At 50.4% G+C, this 15,061-nt stretch overlaps 8 protein-coding genes across 8 annotated transcripts; 5 read left to right on the top strand and 3 right to left on the bottom strand.

Annotated features, from left to right (window-relative positions):
- Positions 1 to 169: 169 nt before the first annotated feature.
- BO83DRAFT_382558 (uncharacterized protein) lies at positions 170 to 660 on the bottom strand. Its single transcript, XM_025532257.1, has one exon. The coding sequence runs from the start codon at positions 537 to 539 to the stop codon at positions 297 to 299; it is 243 nt and encodes an 80-aa protein (XP_025383142.1). The 5' UTR covers positions 540 to 660; the 3' UTR covers positions 170 to 296.
- On the top strand, positions 502 to 2,295 carry BO83DRAFT_382559 (uncharacterized protein). The gene is made up of 2 exons (XM_025532258.1): positions 502 to 660; positions 775 to 2,295. The coding sequence occupies exons 1-2, from the start codon at positions 650 to 652 to the stop codon at positions 2,069 to 2,071; spliced, it is 1,308 nt and encodes a 435-aa protein (XP_025383143.1). The 5' UTR covers positions 502 to 649; the 3' UTR covers positions 2,072 to 2,295.
- A 192-nt stretch (positions 2,296 to 2,487) lies between these two features.
- On the top strand, positions 2,488 to 3,915 carry BO83DRAFT_382562 (kinase-related protein). The gene is made up of 2 exons (XM_025532259.1): positions 2,488 to 2,998; positions 3,094 to 3,915. Exons 1-2 carry the CDS (start codon positions 2,959 to 2,961, stop codon positions 3,762 to 3,764), a joined length of 711 nt encoding a protein of 236 aa, XP_025383144.1. The 5' UTR covers positions 2,488 to 2,958; the 3' UTR covers positions 3,765 to 3,915.
- Positions 3,916 to 5,136: 1,221 nt separating this feature from the next.
- Positions 5,137 to 6,207, top strand: BO83DRAFT_411881 (putative GPI anchored cell wall protein; the record flags this gene model as incomplete). Its single annotated transcript, XM_025534353.1, has 4 exons — positions 5,137 to 5,565; positions 5,625 to 5,773; positions 5,837 to 6,077; positions 6,117 to 6,207. The coding sequence occupies exons 1-4, from the start codon at positions 5,468 to 5,470 to the stop codon at positions 6,205 to 6,207; spliced, it is 579 nt and encodes a 192-aa protein (XP_025383145.1). The 5' UTR covers positions 5,137 to 5,467.
- A 400-nt stretch (positions 6,208 to 6,607) lies between these two features.
- Positions 6,608 to 9,800, top strand: BO83DRAFT_347752 (ribonucleotide-diphosphate reductase subunit RNR1). The gene is made up of 4 exons (XM_025528828.1): positions 6,608 to 6,823; positions 6,934 to 7,091; positions 7,145 to 8,085; positions 8,135 to 9,800. The coding sequence occupies exons 1-4, from the start codon at positions 6,805 to 6,807 to the stop codon at positions 9,609 to 9,611; spliced, it is 2,595 nt and encodes an 864-aa protein (XP_025383146.1). The 5' UTR covers positions 6,608 to 6,804; the 3' UTR covers positions 9,612 to 9,800.
- On the bottom strand, positions 9,798 to 10,336 carry BO83DRAFT_156763 (uncharacterized protein). The gene is made up of 3 exons (XM_025526284.1): positions 10,234 to 10,336; positions 10,065 to 10,168; positions 9,798 to 9,969 (listed from the first exon to the last, which is right to left on the bottom strand). Exons 2-3 carry the CDS (start codon positions 10,144 to 10,146, stop codon positions 9,857 to 9,859), a joined length of 195 nt encoding a protein of 64 aa, XP_025383147.1. The 5' UTR covers positions 10,147 to 10,168; positions 10,234 to 10,336; the 3' UTR covers positions 9,798 to 9,856.
- Positions 10,337 to 10,650: 314 nt separating this feature from the next.
- BO83DRAFT_393269 (uncharacterized protein) lies at positions 10,651 to 11,857 on the bottom strand (the record flags this gene model as incomplete). The annotated part of the gene is made up of 8 exons (XM_025532971.1): positions 10,651 to 10,715; positions 10,751 to 10,769; positions 10,963 to 10,986; positions 11,122 to 11,125; positions 11,184 to 11,205; positions 11,341 to 11,385; positions 11,411 to 11,600; positions 11,804 to 11,857. 8 exons carry the CDS (start codon positions 11,855 to 11,857, stop codon positions 10,651 to 10,653), a joined length of 423 nt encoding a protein of 140 aa, XP_025383148.1.
- Positions 11,858 to 14,563: 2,706 nt separating this feature from the next.
- BO83DRAFT_324064 (RlpA-like double-psi beta-barrel domain-containing protein) lies at positions 14,564 to 14,887 on the top strand (the record flags this gene model as incomplete). The annotated part of the gene is made up of 1 exon (XM_025527960.1): positions 14,564 to 14,887. A coding segment is annotated over one exon (324 nt), but the record flags the coding sequence as incomplete, so codon positions are not given.
- Between the last annotated feature and the right edge of the window lie 174 nt (positions 14,888 to 15,061).

Genomic DNA, 15,061 nt, shown 5'->3' on the forward strand with positions numbered 1-15,061 from the left:
GGCAAGATAATCATCGGGGAGCTGTCAGGTGCCGACCGATAAGGATTAATGCCTAAGGCATGAAGAGCCGAGGCCGGAAGCGGTCGTTACCGTACGTAATAAACCCCCGTCGGAGGGACAATAATCCAGGTAATTGGTATCAGTCTGGCAGAGTAACGCTGAGGGAGTATACTCGAAGTTGATCCATGGAAATAGTCAATCGCCTGCATTGTGATCAATGCCATTGTCAGTGAAACATTCAGTGGTCACGATTCATCTCAATTGACAAATCATTGATCTTTCACTCTTTCCTCCCTTCAGCCTTTAGGCGCTGTACCAGATTGTACGCGGATGATCATTAGGGCGCCACCACCGGTTCTCCCAGCCACCCAGAATCCCCCAATGTTTCCCTCAGGCCAACCCGCGGCGCTACGACCGCAAGCCTCAGGCGCGAAATCTCTTCGCCTCCGCTTTTTACCCTTACGAGGAAAACCAAATCTCGCCGTTTCTCCATCAACACATCGCCCTGGTCGCTGTCCCCGCAATCTGGCCCTCTCCATTTAAGGACTCGCGTCACTTCACGCTACTTCTGGATGCGGCTTCTTTCCTTGATCTCCCTTCTTGCCTGGACCGTCGCTCTTTATCCTTTCATTTCTCATCCCCTGTAGCCATGGGTATTCCGTGAGTCCACAATTTCTTACCCTACACAACTCTCGCCGCTGTCCGGATTCTACGCGCGACTCCGTCGGCCAAGAGCGCACGGAACGGCTGACATATCTGACTGACATGATGCAGACTGTTCTGCGAGTCCTCCGCAGATGCTCCGAAGAACAATCCTGTCAAAGACCCGTGTGCCACTGCGCGCTCCGCAATTCGTCGCCAGGCTAGTATTCGTCGTCCCTCGCGCTATGGCGGCTCCGCCTTGCGCAGCGCAACCCTCCGGTCGCCTTTCCCTCGTCCGCTAGTAGATGAGATTGAGCGTGAGGCGAATGGTCTTCAGCGTCATGTGCGCTCTCCGCTTTCGAACTCTAGCAGCGCCGACGACCCGTTCGACCTGGCCCGCGGCCTCCTGGATTCCGATAGACGCGAAGCCGGCCAGCGACTGCTGAGCGATGCGCTCCGTCATGGGCGGCCTGGTCAGCGATTGAGGATACCGCGCAGCTCGGCCCTGCCCGATCTATACAGTCGTCCATCGCCGGGTGATGACACAACCAACCGGCCTGACCAGACTCATCCCCAGTTCACACCGCGTTTTGCTCCTGCGATTGCATACCATAGGACTGCGTCTCCCCAAGCCCGCCCAGAAGCTGCTCGTCTATCCCATTTTCTTCGACCCGATGGTCTTGGAAGCGATATTTCGATCTCGGCGGGCTTCCCTACCCTGCGACGTGTTGGTGAACGATCGATCAATGAGGCGAACCGTCCCAACCGCGAGTCGGCTATTGATGGTCTTGGCGACCGACAGAGAAGTCTGAGTCCCGATGACGATCATGCCAACGTTGCATGGGAGACTCTCCTTACCACGATCACGCCGGATACCAATCTTCCTAGTGCTGATTCGTCCTTCACGTCCGCATCGGCTTCTGGCACGAATGCTTCGACCGTCGGGACATCCACAAGTTCGGCAACCTCGCTGCAGATGTCGAACCCTATGGATTCAGGCACGGGCACGGGCACTGTCCAGATGGTTCTTGATCCATACCCCGAGTTCTTAAATCCCTGTGACTATTCAAGCTCCAGCGATTCCGACAGCGATTCCGAAACAGGGATCTCTTCCAACGCACTGTTCCGCCGCTACCGTCGTGTTCGCCAGATGGAGTCACTGAGACGTGCTCAGCATCTCCAGTCAACCATGAGCAACCACCCTCCTATCCCTACCATCTCCTTTGCATTCTCCGATTCCTCTTCTACTTCTACCGATCCAGACCTGCAGCAGATGCAAGCCATCTTAGATCGACTTGCGCGTCGCGAGGATATCCCCGAAGAATGGTGGGCGGCAGCTGGACTGTCCCGCACCCTTGGCCGCCGGCTCGGCGCGAACGATGACACTAACGACACTGATAGCGTGGATGGACCGCTCAGGTCGAGGTGATCATGTACCTTTCTGTCACTGTGTTAGATACCGAGAATTTAGTTAATAGGTCATCTGGGGGATGCTTGTGGTTTCGAGTTGTTCTTAGCGGGGATCTCTTGTTTGGCGTTATGGTGTCTCAGCCAGGGTCAATCGGCTGAATCAGTTATGGACGGGAATTACCCATTATGAGATGGAATTGATCTAAAGTGCATATCCGGGAACATATTGTACTCATATAACCTGGCTTGTCTAATGTCATTTTGGTGTGATTTGATTAAGGTATTGGAAATAGTAGGAGTCGTATCAGCTTAGCCTGGGATGAGATACTTCAAGTCGCTGCTAGCCGTGGACATGTGACCTCATGCATTGACCAGTTGTTCCTTGAACAGCAGTGAGAACGGCATTTGAATATCCCACATAAGCATTACCATCTATGCTCCACCAGCCGGAATCTTGAGATACAAAAAAATACCCAAAAACATGACGAGTCTACTTCATCCACAGCCTACAAAGTATAACCACGCGGTGCCTGATAAGTTAGCCGGTCCCCTGTGACGTATCTCACTATCGCTGGCCCCGGCCGGAGTCAATGCGATCGCGAGCCCCCACTCTGACGACAAGCCCCGCCGACTTATTTATCCCATCGAGCCCGCCGTCGGAGCTTCTCGCTGTCTCCCAGAACTGCCATCCTCCTGTTTGTCGCCCATCACTCGGTACAGGTACCGAGGAAGTGTCTCTCCGATCTGGTTTCCCCATAGCAAATCTCTTCTAACTCCCATCCACCATCTTCCGCTCTTCAAAGCGTCCCAATCTTTGCATGCACGGGACCACGGATCTCTGTCCTTGAATCCATATAATACCTTCTCCCGTATCTATTCCCCCTATAAATAATACACACACCAATAATGGACGACCAAGTGAGCCGACTAGTCGATAAAATCTGGAGTAAGTCATCTATCTTTTCCCCGGACGAAGGAGGGCAACAATGCTCCGCAATCAGCACCCCATTACCCCCGCAAATACTAACCAGGTTTCCCCAGACAAATTCCAATCCACACCCAAAGACACCCGCCTATTAATCGCCATCAGCGGGATACCCGGCTCAGGCAAGACAGAACTGGCTACCATGATGGCCAACCGCATCAATCGGCGCTACCTAACGCAACACCCCGAATCACCACAAGTCGCAACCAACGTGCCCATGGACGGCTACCATCTAACACGGGCACAACTATCCGAGATGCCCGACCCGGCGTATGCCATCGCGCGCCGCGGCGCAGCATTCACCTTTGACGGGGAGAAGTTTCTGCAGCTGGTCCGGGCGCTGCGGGAGCAGGTGACGCCCGAGACCCAGAGTCTGTATGCACCGAGCTTTGATCATGCAGTAAAGGACCCAGTTGATGACGATATATTGATCCCGGCGTCGTGTCGGGTGATATTCTTCGAGGGGAATTACTTGAGTTTGAACAAGGAGCCGTGGAATCGCGCGGCGGAGTTGATGGATGAGTTGTGGTTTGTGGAGGTGGATTTCGAGGTTGCGAAGAACAGGTTAATTAGGAGGCATGTTAAGGCTGGAATTGCGAGGGATGAGGCAGAGGCGGAGAAGAGAGTCTTGGAGAATGATTTGGTCAATGGGAAGGAGATTGTTGATTATAGATTGGATTTGCAAGAGCTGGTTGTCAGTCGGTATGATCCTGCGTGGGATGCGTGAGTGGGACATTTGGGTGGATGGAGATTTTAGAGTTATAGACGTTGGTCAAGACTCGATACTTACTAGACTTATACTTATGATAACCCAAACACTTGGATATACGACATGCATGGAGAGATCCTTAGCTATTGAAGACTTGCATTGAATAAACATCGGAGAAAGAGTTTACTATCTCTTTAAAATCGAGCATCCTTGCACTGGTTAAACCATTTGAGTAGTATCGATACCGGCATCCTACCCCATATTCGAATGGCTACGTCTGCTCTATACATCTTTTGCCCCTACCAAACTTAGCCAAGAACAAGAATCACCCTTTAGTATCCTACCCCAACTCCCGGAAAATAGACTAGCTGGACGAAGTACACTCAATATCAATCGAGGGTTCTCGAGAGGGAAAAGTAACCTGGAACTCCCAACACAGCCCAGTCATACACCCCCTCGGGGAAATTCCAGACTTTATGAAAACTAAGCAACCCACTACCACGCTTGCTATATGCCTCCACGATGGGCAGATATACTCACCGATCCGAATCCACCCTGAAGCGCTACAGCCTGCAATAAAGTTGATATTTTAGGGAATATAACAGAAAAAGACATGCTTTTTCTGAAGAAATACACTTCCTAACCAGATCAATTTACCGTTGTATGTATGTATGTATGCGAACTCTCCCTTATGCACCTAGCTACAAGCAACCCTGCAGCACCAGCATACACACACATATGTATCATATCACTTTCCCTGATATTAGCATTACCTGCTTAATTGCCATATTGAATGTCGAAACCAAGGCTGCAAAGCAGTGTTACAGTTTGTATTGCATTTGCCGCAAGGGCAGATGCAGAGGATCCCTTCCCTAGTCGTTAAATGTCTACTGAAATTAGACTATTGTTGAGACTTGCTGCTTATGATTATTACGGGCTTTTGAGGGTTTAGGGTGAAAGATCCTTCCTAGAAATAGTGCAACCTGTTCGTATGTTATGAAATTGGCCTTGAGGATCATACTTGATCTACCTTCAGAAGCTGCAGCTTGTTCGGATGTAGGCCGGCTCCTTACCTGGGACTCATTATATAGGTGAGGATGTTGTCATTGTGAGTTTGTATTTGCTTTTTAAGTGATAATTATTGGTCACTTGGTATTGCTAATGTTGCGACTATTGCGTTGAGGGGTATGGTGGACATTTAGCTATTTACTGTGGAAGATAGTAAAGATGATACATCGACTTAGTAATGGAGTTTTTGGGGCACTTCGAAGGAGCATGCCCATCAGATACAAACCCAGTATCTATTCATGACTACAAATATATCCATCAGTAAATATTATTCATGTCCACTAGGAAGGATAGGAGTGAGGCCCGGGCGCTAGCCGAGCTGGTCCCTGGCGGACTCCACCCGAGTCTTCGGGCCATTGGCCAAGACTTCCAACTCCCGGCAGCGAAATGAAGGATGGATCGGCAGGGTCGATGCCTCATGGGGCGGAGTGGTCTGGCCTCACTCTCCTTTATATTAGTACGCTGGTCACTCTTATCCTCCCTAGTCACTTCTCCATAGACAATTTTAGCTTCTCAGCAGACTCTCTTTTACTGTAGTTGCATTACATCCAGCCAATGCTTGGATAGTCGTTCGTTGTTACGTTCTTTTGTTGCCTTTCTCATAACCGATTCTCAGATGCTTGTTACTTGAGCTCTGAGAGCTCGATAGCATCATGTTGTTCGCTCATTTTGCTTTCCTCGTCTCATTCCTGGTCTTTGGAGGCCTCAGCGTAGCTACACAGACCCCGCCATGTTTGGTGTCTGCCATGAGGTATAACTGTGACAGCCAGATCGCTGTACTTTGTTTGGTCGCCTGCTAACCTAGTATAGGTCTCAATCGGATTCTGATAACCTCCAAGATATTTGTGCGACGAATGTAGGCAACCTTTGGGCCAAGATCGTGGAGTTTTGCGGGGATGAGAGACAATTGGCTCTGGAGCAGTTAAAAGACACCTGCACATCTGCAGGTTACGCAATTGGTATGTTTTGAACTTGAATGACGCTTTGCCAAAGATGAGAGACATTTGACTCTACTTATGCAGCATACCTACCAACAACCTCGTCCGGCATCGCATCCCATTCCACCGCTCTTTTCAGCCCGACCAAGCCTAGCTCCGTCATAGCTAGTTCAACCAGCATCTCCACTTCGAGCTCTGTCCCCGATATCAGCTCTAGTGCTTGTCCCAGCACGCATCCTAACCAGACTATTTCGTTGGGATCGGCTGACCGTGGCGCGTCTGCTGCTGCGTTTGCGGCCGTTGTTTTTGTCGGATTTGCAGCGACGTTATAGATTCAGTTAGTCCGCTTCGTATATTATCTCAGACAAGGCTCCGAACCCTTGGACATCAATGATGTTGAGTACATATTGGGCGCAGACCGCGTCACTTTAACCGCGTCTTCTCCACCGGTGTAGGCATCCGTAGGCAGCTCTCCGAAACCCGCTGGGAGGCGGAAAGCTCATACGTAATATATCCTAGTGGGGCTTAGGTTGCATGGGAATCATGATGGTACGTAGTCGAAGGTCGGCGGAAACCATATCCTGCAAACGGATATACGGTGTCCGAGGCTCGGAGCTGATTTGTAAGAAGCCCGGCAGTTGCTGAGGGACGTGGCGTGAACTTGAAAGAAAACTCACACGTGACTGCGCTCGTCGCGCGTTCCCGCTAGCCGGACAAAGATTGGCGGCGCACCAGTCAGCGGGCTCGTATGCAAAGGGCAACCCATTTAGTCCAAACACGAAAATTCGCGTGGATATCCACCGTAACGCGTTTGCCCCGGCGACATCAAATATCTCTCCTCCCAACTTTCTGCCCCTCCGTCTTCTCTTTCCTCTCATCTCTCATCCTCCCCTCAGCTCCTGTCTCCAGGACATTCTTTCTGTGACGATTTCTCCTCTCAATCCTCTCCTATACATATCCAAGCCTTCTTTTCTCTCTACTACCCTAATATTATTTCCATATACCCTTTGTTCTAGTTTCTTTTCTCGTTGTCTATAACCTCACTGTCCAAAATGTTTGTCTACAAGAGAGGTCAGTACGAGTTGCACAAGATTCCCTGCTTTGGGTGGAATGGATGCCCGTTGATTGAGCGGAATGGACCTTGCCACCCTTGCAACCGTCAGTGCTAACTTTGAATACAGACGGACGCAAAGAACGCGTGCAGTTCGACAAGATCACTGCTCGTGTGTCGAGGCTGTGTTACGGACTCGACCCTGAGCACGTCGATGCCGCTGCCATTACCCAGAAGGTCATCTCTGGTGTCTACCAGGGTGTCACAACCGTTGAACTCGATAACCTGGTAGGTTTGCAGCCGCTACATTTGGCAGAGCAAGTGCTGATAATTCGACTTAGGCTGCCGAAACTGCTGCGTACATGACTGTCACACACCCTGATTACGCCATTCTCGCTGCCCGTATCGCCGTTTCCAACCTCCACAAGCAGACCAAGAAGCAGTTCTCTTTGGTCATCTCAGATCTCTACCACTATGTCAACCCCAAAAACAATGCTCCTGCACCAATGATATCAAAGGAGACATACGAAATAATTATGAAACATGCCGACGAACTCAACTCGGCTATTGTATACGACCGTGATTTCAACTACAACTTCTTCGGTTTCAAGACGTTGGAGCGGTCATACCTGTTGAGGATCAACGGAAAGGTAGCCGAGCGTCCCCAGCACCTGCTGATGCGTGTTGCCGTTGGTATCCACGGCAGCGACATCGAAAAGGCCATCGAGACCTACAACTTGATGTCTCAGAAGTACTTCACCCACGCCTCCCCGACTCTGTTCAACGCTGGTACTCCCCAGCCCCAGCTCGCCTCTTGCTTCCTCGTCGACATGAAGGAGGACAGCATTGACGGTATCTACGACACTCTGAAGACTTGCGCTATGATCTCCAAGACGGCTGGTGGTATCGGTCTGAACGTGCACCGCATCCGTTCTACTGGCTCCTACATTGGTGGTACCAACGGTACCTCCAACGGTCTTGTTCCTATGCTTCGCGTCTTCAACAACACTGCCAGATACGTTGACCAGGGTGGCAACAAGCGTCCCGGTGCTTTCGCCATCTACCTTGAGCCCTGGCACTCGGATGTCTTCGAGTTCCTGGATCTCCGTAAGAACCACGGTAAGGAGGAGGTCAGAGCCCGTGATCTGTTCTACGCCCTGTGGACCCCGGATCTGTTCATGAAGCGTGTTGAGGCGAACGGTGACTGGACTCTGTTCTGCCCCAACGAAGCCCCTGGCTTGGCTGATGTCTACGGTGATGAGTTCGACGCTCTCTACGAGAAGTAAGTTTGTCGGTTTGTGTATCGTCGACTCGTGCTAACAGTATTGTAGGTATGAGAAAGAAGGCCGTGGCCGTCGTACCATCAAGGCTCAGAAGCTGTGGTACGCTATTCTGGAGGCTCAGACCGAGACTGGTAACCCCTTCATGCTGTACAAGGATGCTTGCAACAAGAAGAGCAACCAGAAGAACCTCGGAACCATCCGTAGCTCCAACCTCTGCACTGAGATCATTGAGTACAGTGCTCCGGATGAGGTTGCTGTCTGTAACCTTGCGTCTCTTGCTCTGCCTACTTTCGTCGACGCTGCTCGCGGCGAGTATGACTTTGGCAAGCTCCACGAGGTTGTCCAGGTCTTGGTCCGTAACCTGAACAAGATCATCGACATCAACTACTACCCCGTCCCGGAGGCCAAGAAGTCCAACTTCCGTCACCGTCCCATTGCTCTGGGTGTCAACGGTCTGGCTGATGCTTTCCTCGCTCTGCGCCTGCCCTTCGACTCCGCCGAGGCCAGACAGCTGAACATCCAGATCTTCGAAACCATCTACCACGCTGGTTTGACCGCCTCGTCTGATCTTGCCAAGGAGTTCGGAACTTACGAGACCTACGAGGGATCTCCTGTCTCCCAGGGTATCCTTCAGTACGACATGTGGGACCGCACTCCCACTGACCTCTGGGACTGGGATTCCCTCAAGGCCAAGATTGCCCAGACTGGTGTCCGCAACAGCTTGCTGGTCGCTCCCATGCCCACTGCCAGTACCAGTCAGATCTTGGGCTTCAACGAGTGCTTCGAGCCTTACACCTCCAACATCTACTCCCGCCGTGTCTTGGCTGGTGAGTTCCAGGTGGTCAACCCCTGGCTGCTGAAGGACCTGGTCGATCTCGGCCTGTGGTCGGACAACATGAAGAACCGCATCATTGCCGAGGGTGGTTCCGTCCAGAACATCCCCAACATCCCCAGTGACATCAAGGCGCTGTACAAGACGGTGTGGGAGATCTCCCAGCGCACAATCCTGCAGATGGCCGCGGACCGTGGTGCGTTCATTGACCAGTCTCAGTCCCTCAACATCCACCTGAAGGAGCCCACCATGGGCAAGATCACCAGCATGCACTTTGCCGGCTGGAAGATGGGTCTGAAGACGGGCATGTACTACCTGCGCACAATGGCCGCCTCTGCGCCCATTCAGTTCACCGTCGACCAGGAGCAGCTCAAGGTCGAGGACACCAACGTGGCCCGCACCAATGCCGCGTACAAGAAGCGGGCTGTTGGCGCTGCCTCCAGCACGTACTCTGCTGTTCCCCGTGGCCAGGCCCCGGTCAACGGACACAGCGAGAACGGTCTCAACGGTGTCAACGGCTCCACCAACGGCAGCCCTCGGGCTCTTGCTGCTGATGCCTCCGCTCAGGAGAACGGCCCTCAGGAGGAGGACAGCCAGCAGGAGAGCGAAGAGCGCGAGAATGACATCTACTCGCAGCAGGTGCTCCAGTGCAGCATTGAGAACAAGGAGGCATGCATTATGTGCCAGGGTTAAGCACATACCTCGTGTTCTTTCCTTGTCTGATCTGGTCCGGTTTGATTGATAGTCTTGGCGTCAGGGTTGTAATTATATCACGAGATTGATGGATACTTTTTGCTTCTTGCGCATGGTTTATGGGAAATGACTGTATTTACTGTTATGGTTTTCTTTCGGTATAGGATTTATTTGACTACATTATATTATATTATATTCATTCTTGAGTAGCTAGCCTATTAGCCTATACCAACTTTACGGATGATTTAATGATCCCCCGCCTGATCGGGCATATAATCCTTAGCCGTCTGCTTGGTCTTGTCCATGCCCTCGTTGGCCTTGTTCTTGGCGTCTTGGGCGTACTGGGAGGCATCGGAGTCTATACCAGCAGAGTATCTCCGTTAGCATTACTCCGGTTTCCCCTCCTCAAATTTCCCTAGTCAATAAATAACAAAAGGAAAGAAATCGACATACTCTGCTGCTGCCCCATCATCTGGTTATAGTAATCCTGGCCCTTGTTCTTGGCGGATTCGAGGTTCTTCTTGATGGAGTCCATTTTGTTTCAAACTTTCTATTTTCCATTGGTCAGTTAGCATTCTTTTCATCCTCTGTGAAGATAGATGGAGGAGGTGTGTATGCATACGAATAACTCGTAAATATCACCTAAAAGTCCAGAATACAATTAATTTCTTTTCTTGCCTTGGGAGTAATAGAATGGTTAATGAAATAGTTCAGTGGAGGTGTATGTAGGTATCATCTTATATATGGTATTCATGGGATGACAGATGAATCATAGACTTTTCTCCTATGACGTTGATTCGAGTCTAGAAGATTAGTGGTAGAAAAGGCTATCTTGGACTATTATCTATGTAGATGGGTCTTGTGGTGGATGTCAGAGATGAGTTTATTGTTGTCTGGTTGAATCGGAAGTGTCGGTTCCATGGGTGAGGAGGGAAAAGGGAAGGGTAAGGGAAAGGATGTGTGGGTGTGAGGGTGTGGGTTGGGTGACATCTTCGACTTTTCTTCTATTTCGTACTTCACCTATCTAATTTTGCTTTCGCTATGAATTCATAGCATTAAGATGATTTAATCTTGAATGGTCATATTTTTCCGTTAATGGGTTGACTGGTGAGTTACTAGTTAGCTAACTAGTCACTTACTACTAGTGAGGTAACTCAGCTATTAACTCATTACCATAAGTCATGTAACAACAACGTTAAGTAGTTAGGTCTAGATCTCTAACATTTAACGAACTACAAGACCCAAACCCAGTCAGATCTTAGTCATATCGGGCCGTTTCAGTACGAAGTTAGCTACTTCTGTAACCAACCGGTTAACGTAGTGATGTTCTCTTAACTCAAGTGTAGCATACCCCTGCAAGCGCCAATCCAACACCCTTAGAAACCGAGTAATTAATTAATTAATTTATCTTTGGGGGCTATACCCCCCTGTTTCCTGTGAATGTACATGAAATCACGATTGAGAGCTTGGCGAATTCTTATCTTGACTGACTGACTGACTAACTACTTACTACCCTGTTGAATGGGGTGTATATGTGTATAGATGGAATGGTTGGTTAGTATTCACTACTACCTACTGAGTATGCCGTATATACCTGAAGGAAGTAGGAATATGTCCTAATTACTACTTCACCTAACTATCTCATTAGTAGCTGCTACAAGGAATGGGTTATATTATCCAACCCAACTCCGAGAATCCAACAACTTTATGAACGGGTACCTGCGCCTACCAACAACACTATTCTCATCCTCATCCTTTTCATCATCCTTCATAGCTACCATAATAGGAGTTTAGCTTACTCGCAGCATATTTGTCCCCACGAGTATCTGCACCTAACCGAGGCCGAACGAGGCTGAGTTGAGTAACATTGGGGGCTAGCTTGTTTGACCATTGCGGTAGATCTGGGGGCTGCAAGTTGAGCTGAGCTGAGCTGAGCTGAGCTCCTTTCCTACTTAGTAGATGTTGGAACTCTAATGATAACAGGTTGAACTGTGTATTAGATTAGTATTAGGTAGTATTCGGTGGTGGTTATGCTATATCTGGTAGTCGTGTCTGGGTTGTGTTGGTTTCAGGGTCTTTGTTATTTCTATAGTCTGTAGTAGATTCCTGTATGCTATATAGTCTAGATGGCGATGGTAAGGATTGTGTTGTATGTTGTGTGTCATTAATTAATTTGGGGGTTGTTTTGTTACGATGTGATTGTTGGTGGTGGTGGTGGTGGTGGTGGTGGTGGTATGGATGTGCATGTTTACTTGCACAGTATGGGTGGTCGGACATACTTCTGAGTAAGATACTCTGTGAAATACTTCGGGTAGGACGATCGGAATGGTGATTGGAATGGAGAATTTGATAAAAATGATCGGTGGAATGCGGAAATATAGTCCGCTTCATTTTTATCAATGCTGCATTCAATCAATGTTGATCTTTATTAATGATGTAATGTACAGTAAATATATTCTGTACGCGACTGGATAGAGGGGTAAAATCTAAAGTATCAGCACTACACATCATAAGTCAGTGTAGATAGTAGATACACCGTAGTACTCGGTGGAGGATCAAGCCACGCGAGTGACGGATGAAACGGACGATGGAGCCCTGCGATAGAGTCCGGTTGGCTGGCTTGGCGTCTCGCCTGGTATTCAGATTTCAGATCCATCAGATGGATCTGACTGTTAACTGTGCGAAAGCACCATTGAGTGTTTCAAATCTACCAGTGGCGTTCGTCCCAAGGATTGGACTGCCTAGACCACACTAGTAGTTTAGCGGCGCGAAAAGAAAGACCAAAACAATCGAATAAGACAGTCGTTTTGCGAATGGACGCGGCTGGACTGTCCTGCAGTAGCCCACCGGTAGGGCAAAAAAGTCAGATCAGGGCAACATCCCTGCCACTAATGATGGTTCCCCTCTTTTCCTCCCACCACACGAAGTATGGACTGTGTACAAAGCGAAGGGGAGATGCTGCTGACGAGATGTGACTGGTCGGTGCCTGGATGTGCGACACGTCAACTTGGTCTTCAATAGGCCGTGTTCCCTTTGATGGGCTCCAAGACCCGCCGAGTTCGCCACATCAACATTCGGCCCGGTGAAACCTGAACCTGAACCTGAACAGATGACGGCACCTGATTGTTGTAGTTTCAGTCCCGTCCAGCCTAGTCTAGTTCGACTTTTTGTGTGTATTCGGCAAAGACCATTTAGTATTCTCGTGTCGAGTGGCTTAGTGGTCAGGCACCGCCCATTTCCCTCCTTTTGGGCGGAACGACCCAAGGATTGCCACGCTGATCCCCCTGAAGGAAGCGGAAAAGAGAGCCCTGCAGGCAACATGACCGCACGCTTCCAGCTGAAAGGCGGTTTCTCCCAATTTCCCCAACCAAAAAGTCAGTGCAGGCAAGGAACGGTAGAGCGTGGCTGAACTAACGCACCAGCAGACTACTCAAAAGTCAATCCGAAGAACAACTGCCCACTCTGGCCCCAGTTCAGCCAGTAAGAGGTGTCTGTGCCATCCAGGCACGGCTTGGTGAGACACTGGCGTCAATGCGAACCGCCAATCAGCCAAACTACTGGGCCTGACCCCGAGGATTCCGATCAGACCATGCCAGATTGGTGTGTGCCTGGAAGGAGAGTATTTTTTTTACTTTCTTTTCGTGTTCTTTATTTGCTTCTTTCAAGGTAACAGCTGTAAGATGAGATGGCTGCGTCAGGTACGAGGGAGAGCACCCCAATCAGACCGAGGAGGATGCTGCGCTGGTTCCGGGCCGCGCCCGACCACTGCCGACCATGGAGGACGAGATTGCCCTGGGAAGACCGGTGAGGGTCGGGCAGTGAAGGGCTTAACGGGCATTGGCGGAGATCGAGGGTTCACGAGCTGTTGGCGGTGGGGGGAGGAAAGAAAGAAAGAGTGTGGGTCTGGGGGGTCAAAAAAGTAATTGGACTAAGTGGAGTCTAGGCTTCATTCATGAGAAAGCGAGATTGAGAAACAGAGACTGAGGGAGAGGAAGATGGATTCTTTGGTGTTGTTACTTGTTGGTGCGGTGGATCCCGACGGTGATTCACCCATACCAATTGGTACCATACACACCATACATCCATCCATCCATACATACATACATACATACCACTGGCTCCAATTCCAATACAAATACTCTGCCTCTCCCTCCTTCGTTTCTCACCTGCTTCTTTCCCTCTCCTCTTCCACCTCACAGTCCGTCCTCTCTTTGACGCTCGGTCATTCCTTCTTTCCACCCTCATTCCTTGGGTTTTTTTGCTCTATACTGCTGTGCAGTACGCATTCCTTAGACTCCTCTGTCGACCAGAGCATCAATCCTTCCAAAAGAAAACAGTGACCCTACAATTGTCAACCAAAAGCAAATCACTCCACTAAACAACCACCACAATCCTATATCAAACAACTCACATCCATTACAATGGCCCCTCTTTCCAAGTCTCTCGCCCTGGCTGGCACTCTCTTTGCCGCCTTTGGCTCTGCTGCTCCTGTTGAGAAGCGCTCAACCGAAGTTGTTTACCAGACCGTCACCTCCGTCGTCTGGACCACTGTCGACGTGACCACCACCATCTACGGCGCTGCCCCTACCGAATCCGCTGCTGCTAGCGCTACCCCCGAATCTCAATACCAGTTGCCCGGCAACAGCCAGCCTGAGCAATCCGTCAACTACCAGCCCTCTTCCTTCACTACCTCCACCTCCACCGCTTGGGGCGCTGCTTGGACCCCCGAGCCCGCATCCTCCACCACTTCGACTTCCACCAGTGAGTGGGAACCCGCCTGGACTCCTGCCCCCACCAGCTCCAGCTCCACCAGTGAATGGGAGCCTGCCTGGACTCCTTCCACTACCAGCCAAGAGCCCGCCTGGACCCCCTCCACCACCACCGTTCCCGCTGCGGCCACCACCTCGGCCTCCAGCTCCAGCTCCAGCTCCAGCTCCAGCTCCAGCGGCAGCAGCAGTGGCTACTCCGGTAGCTGCTCCTCCGAGTCTCCTTGCACGGGTGATCTGACCTACTACGTGGCTGGACTGGGATCTTGCGGCATCACCAGCAACGGCAACACCGACATGGTGGTTGCGCTTCCCCATGGCATCATGCAAGACAGCGACTGCGGCAAGACCGTGAAGATCACCTACAACGGTGTGACCGACTACGGCACCGTCTGGGACAAGTGCATGGGCTGTGACGATGTGTCGATCGACCTGTCGGAGAAGCTGTTCAAGAAGTTCGGTACCGAGGCCGAGGGACGCCTGACGGGCGCGGAGTGGTACATTGAGTAGATGGCCGGGATGGAACGGAATTATTTTACCCTTCTTGTCACTCGTTGATTGACTGATTTAGATATGATGATTTTGATTTCTTGTTTATACCTTAGCACACACACACACATTCTTTAGATTGTCCTGGGGACGAATCTATCTGCAGTATGACTGACGTGTATGTATCACGATTAA

This window comes from Aspergillus eucalypticola, assembly GCF_003184535.1.
Source record: "Aspergillus eucalypticola CBS 122712 chromosome Unknown BO83scaffold_36, whole genome shotgun sequence".
NCBI lineage: Eukaryota > Fungi > Ascomycota > Eurotiomycetes > Eurotiales > Aspergillaceae > Aspergillus > Aspergillus eucalypticola.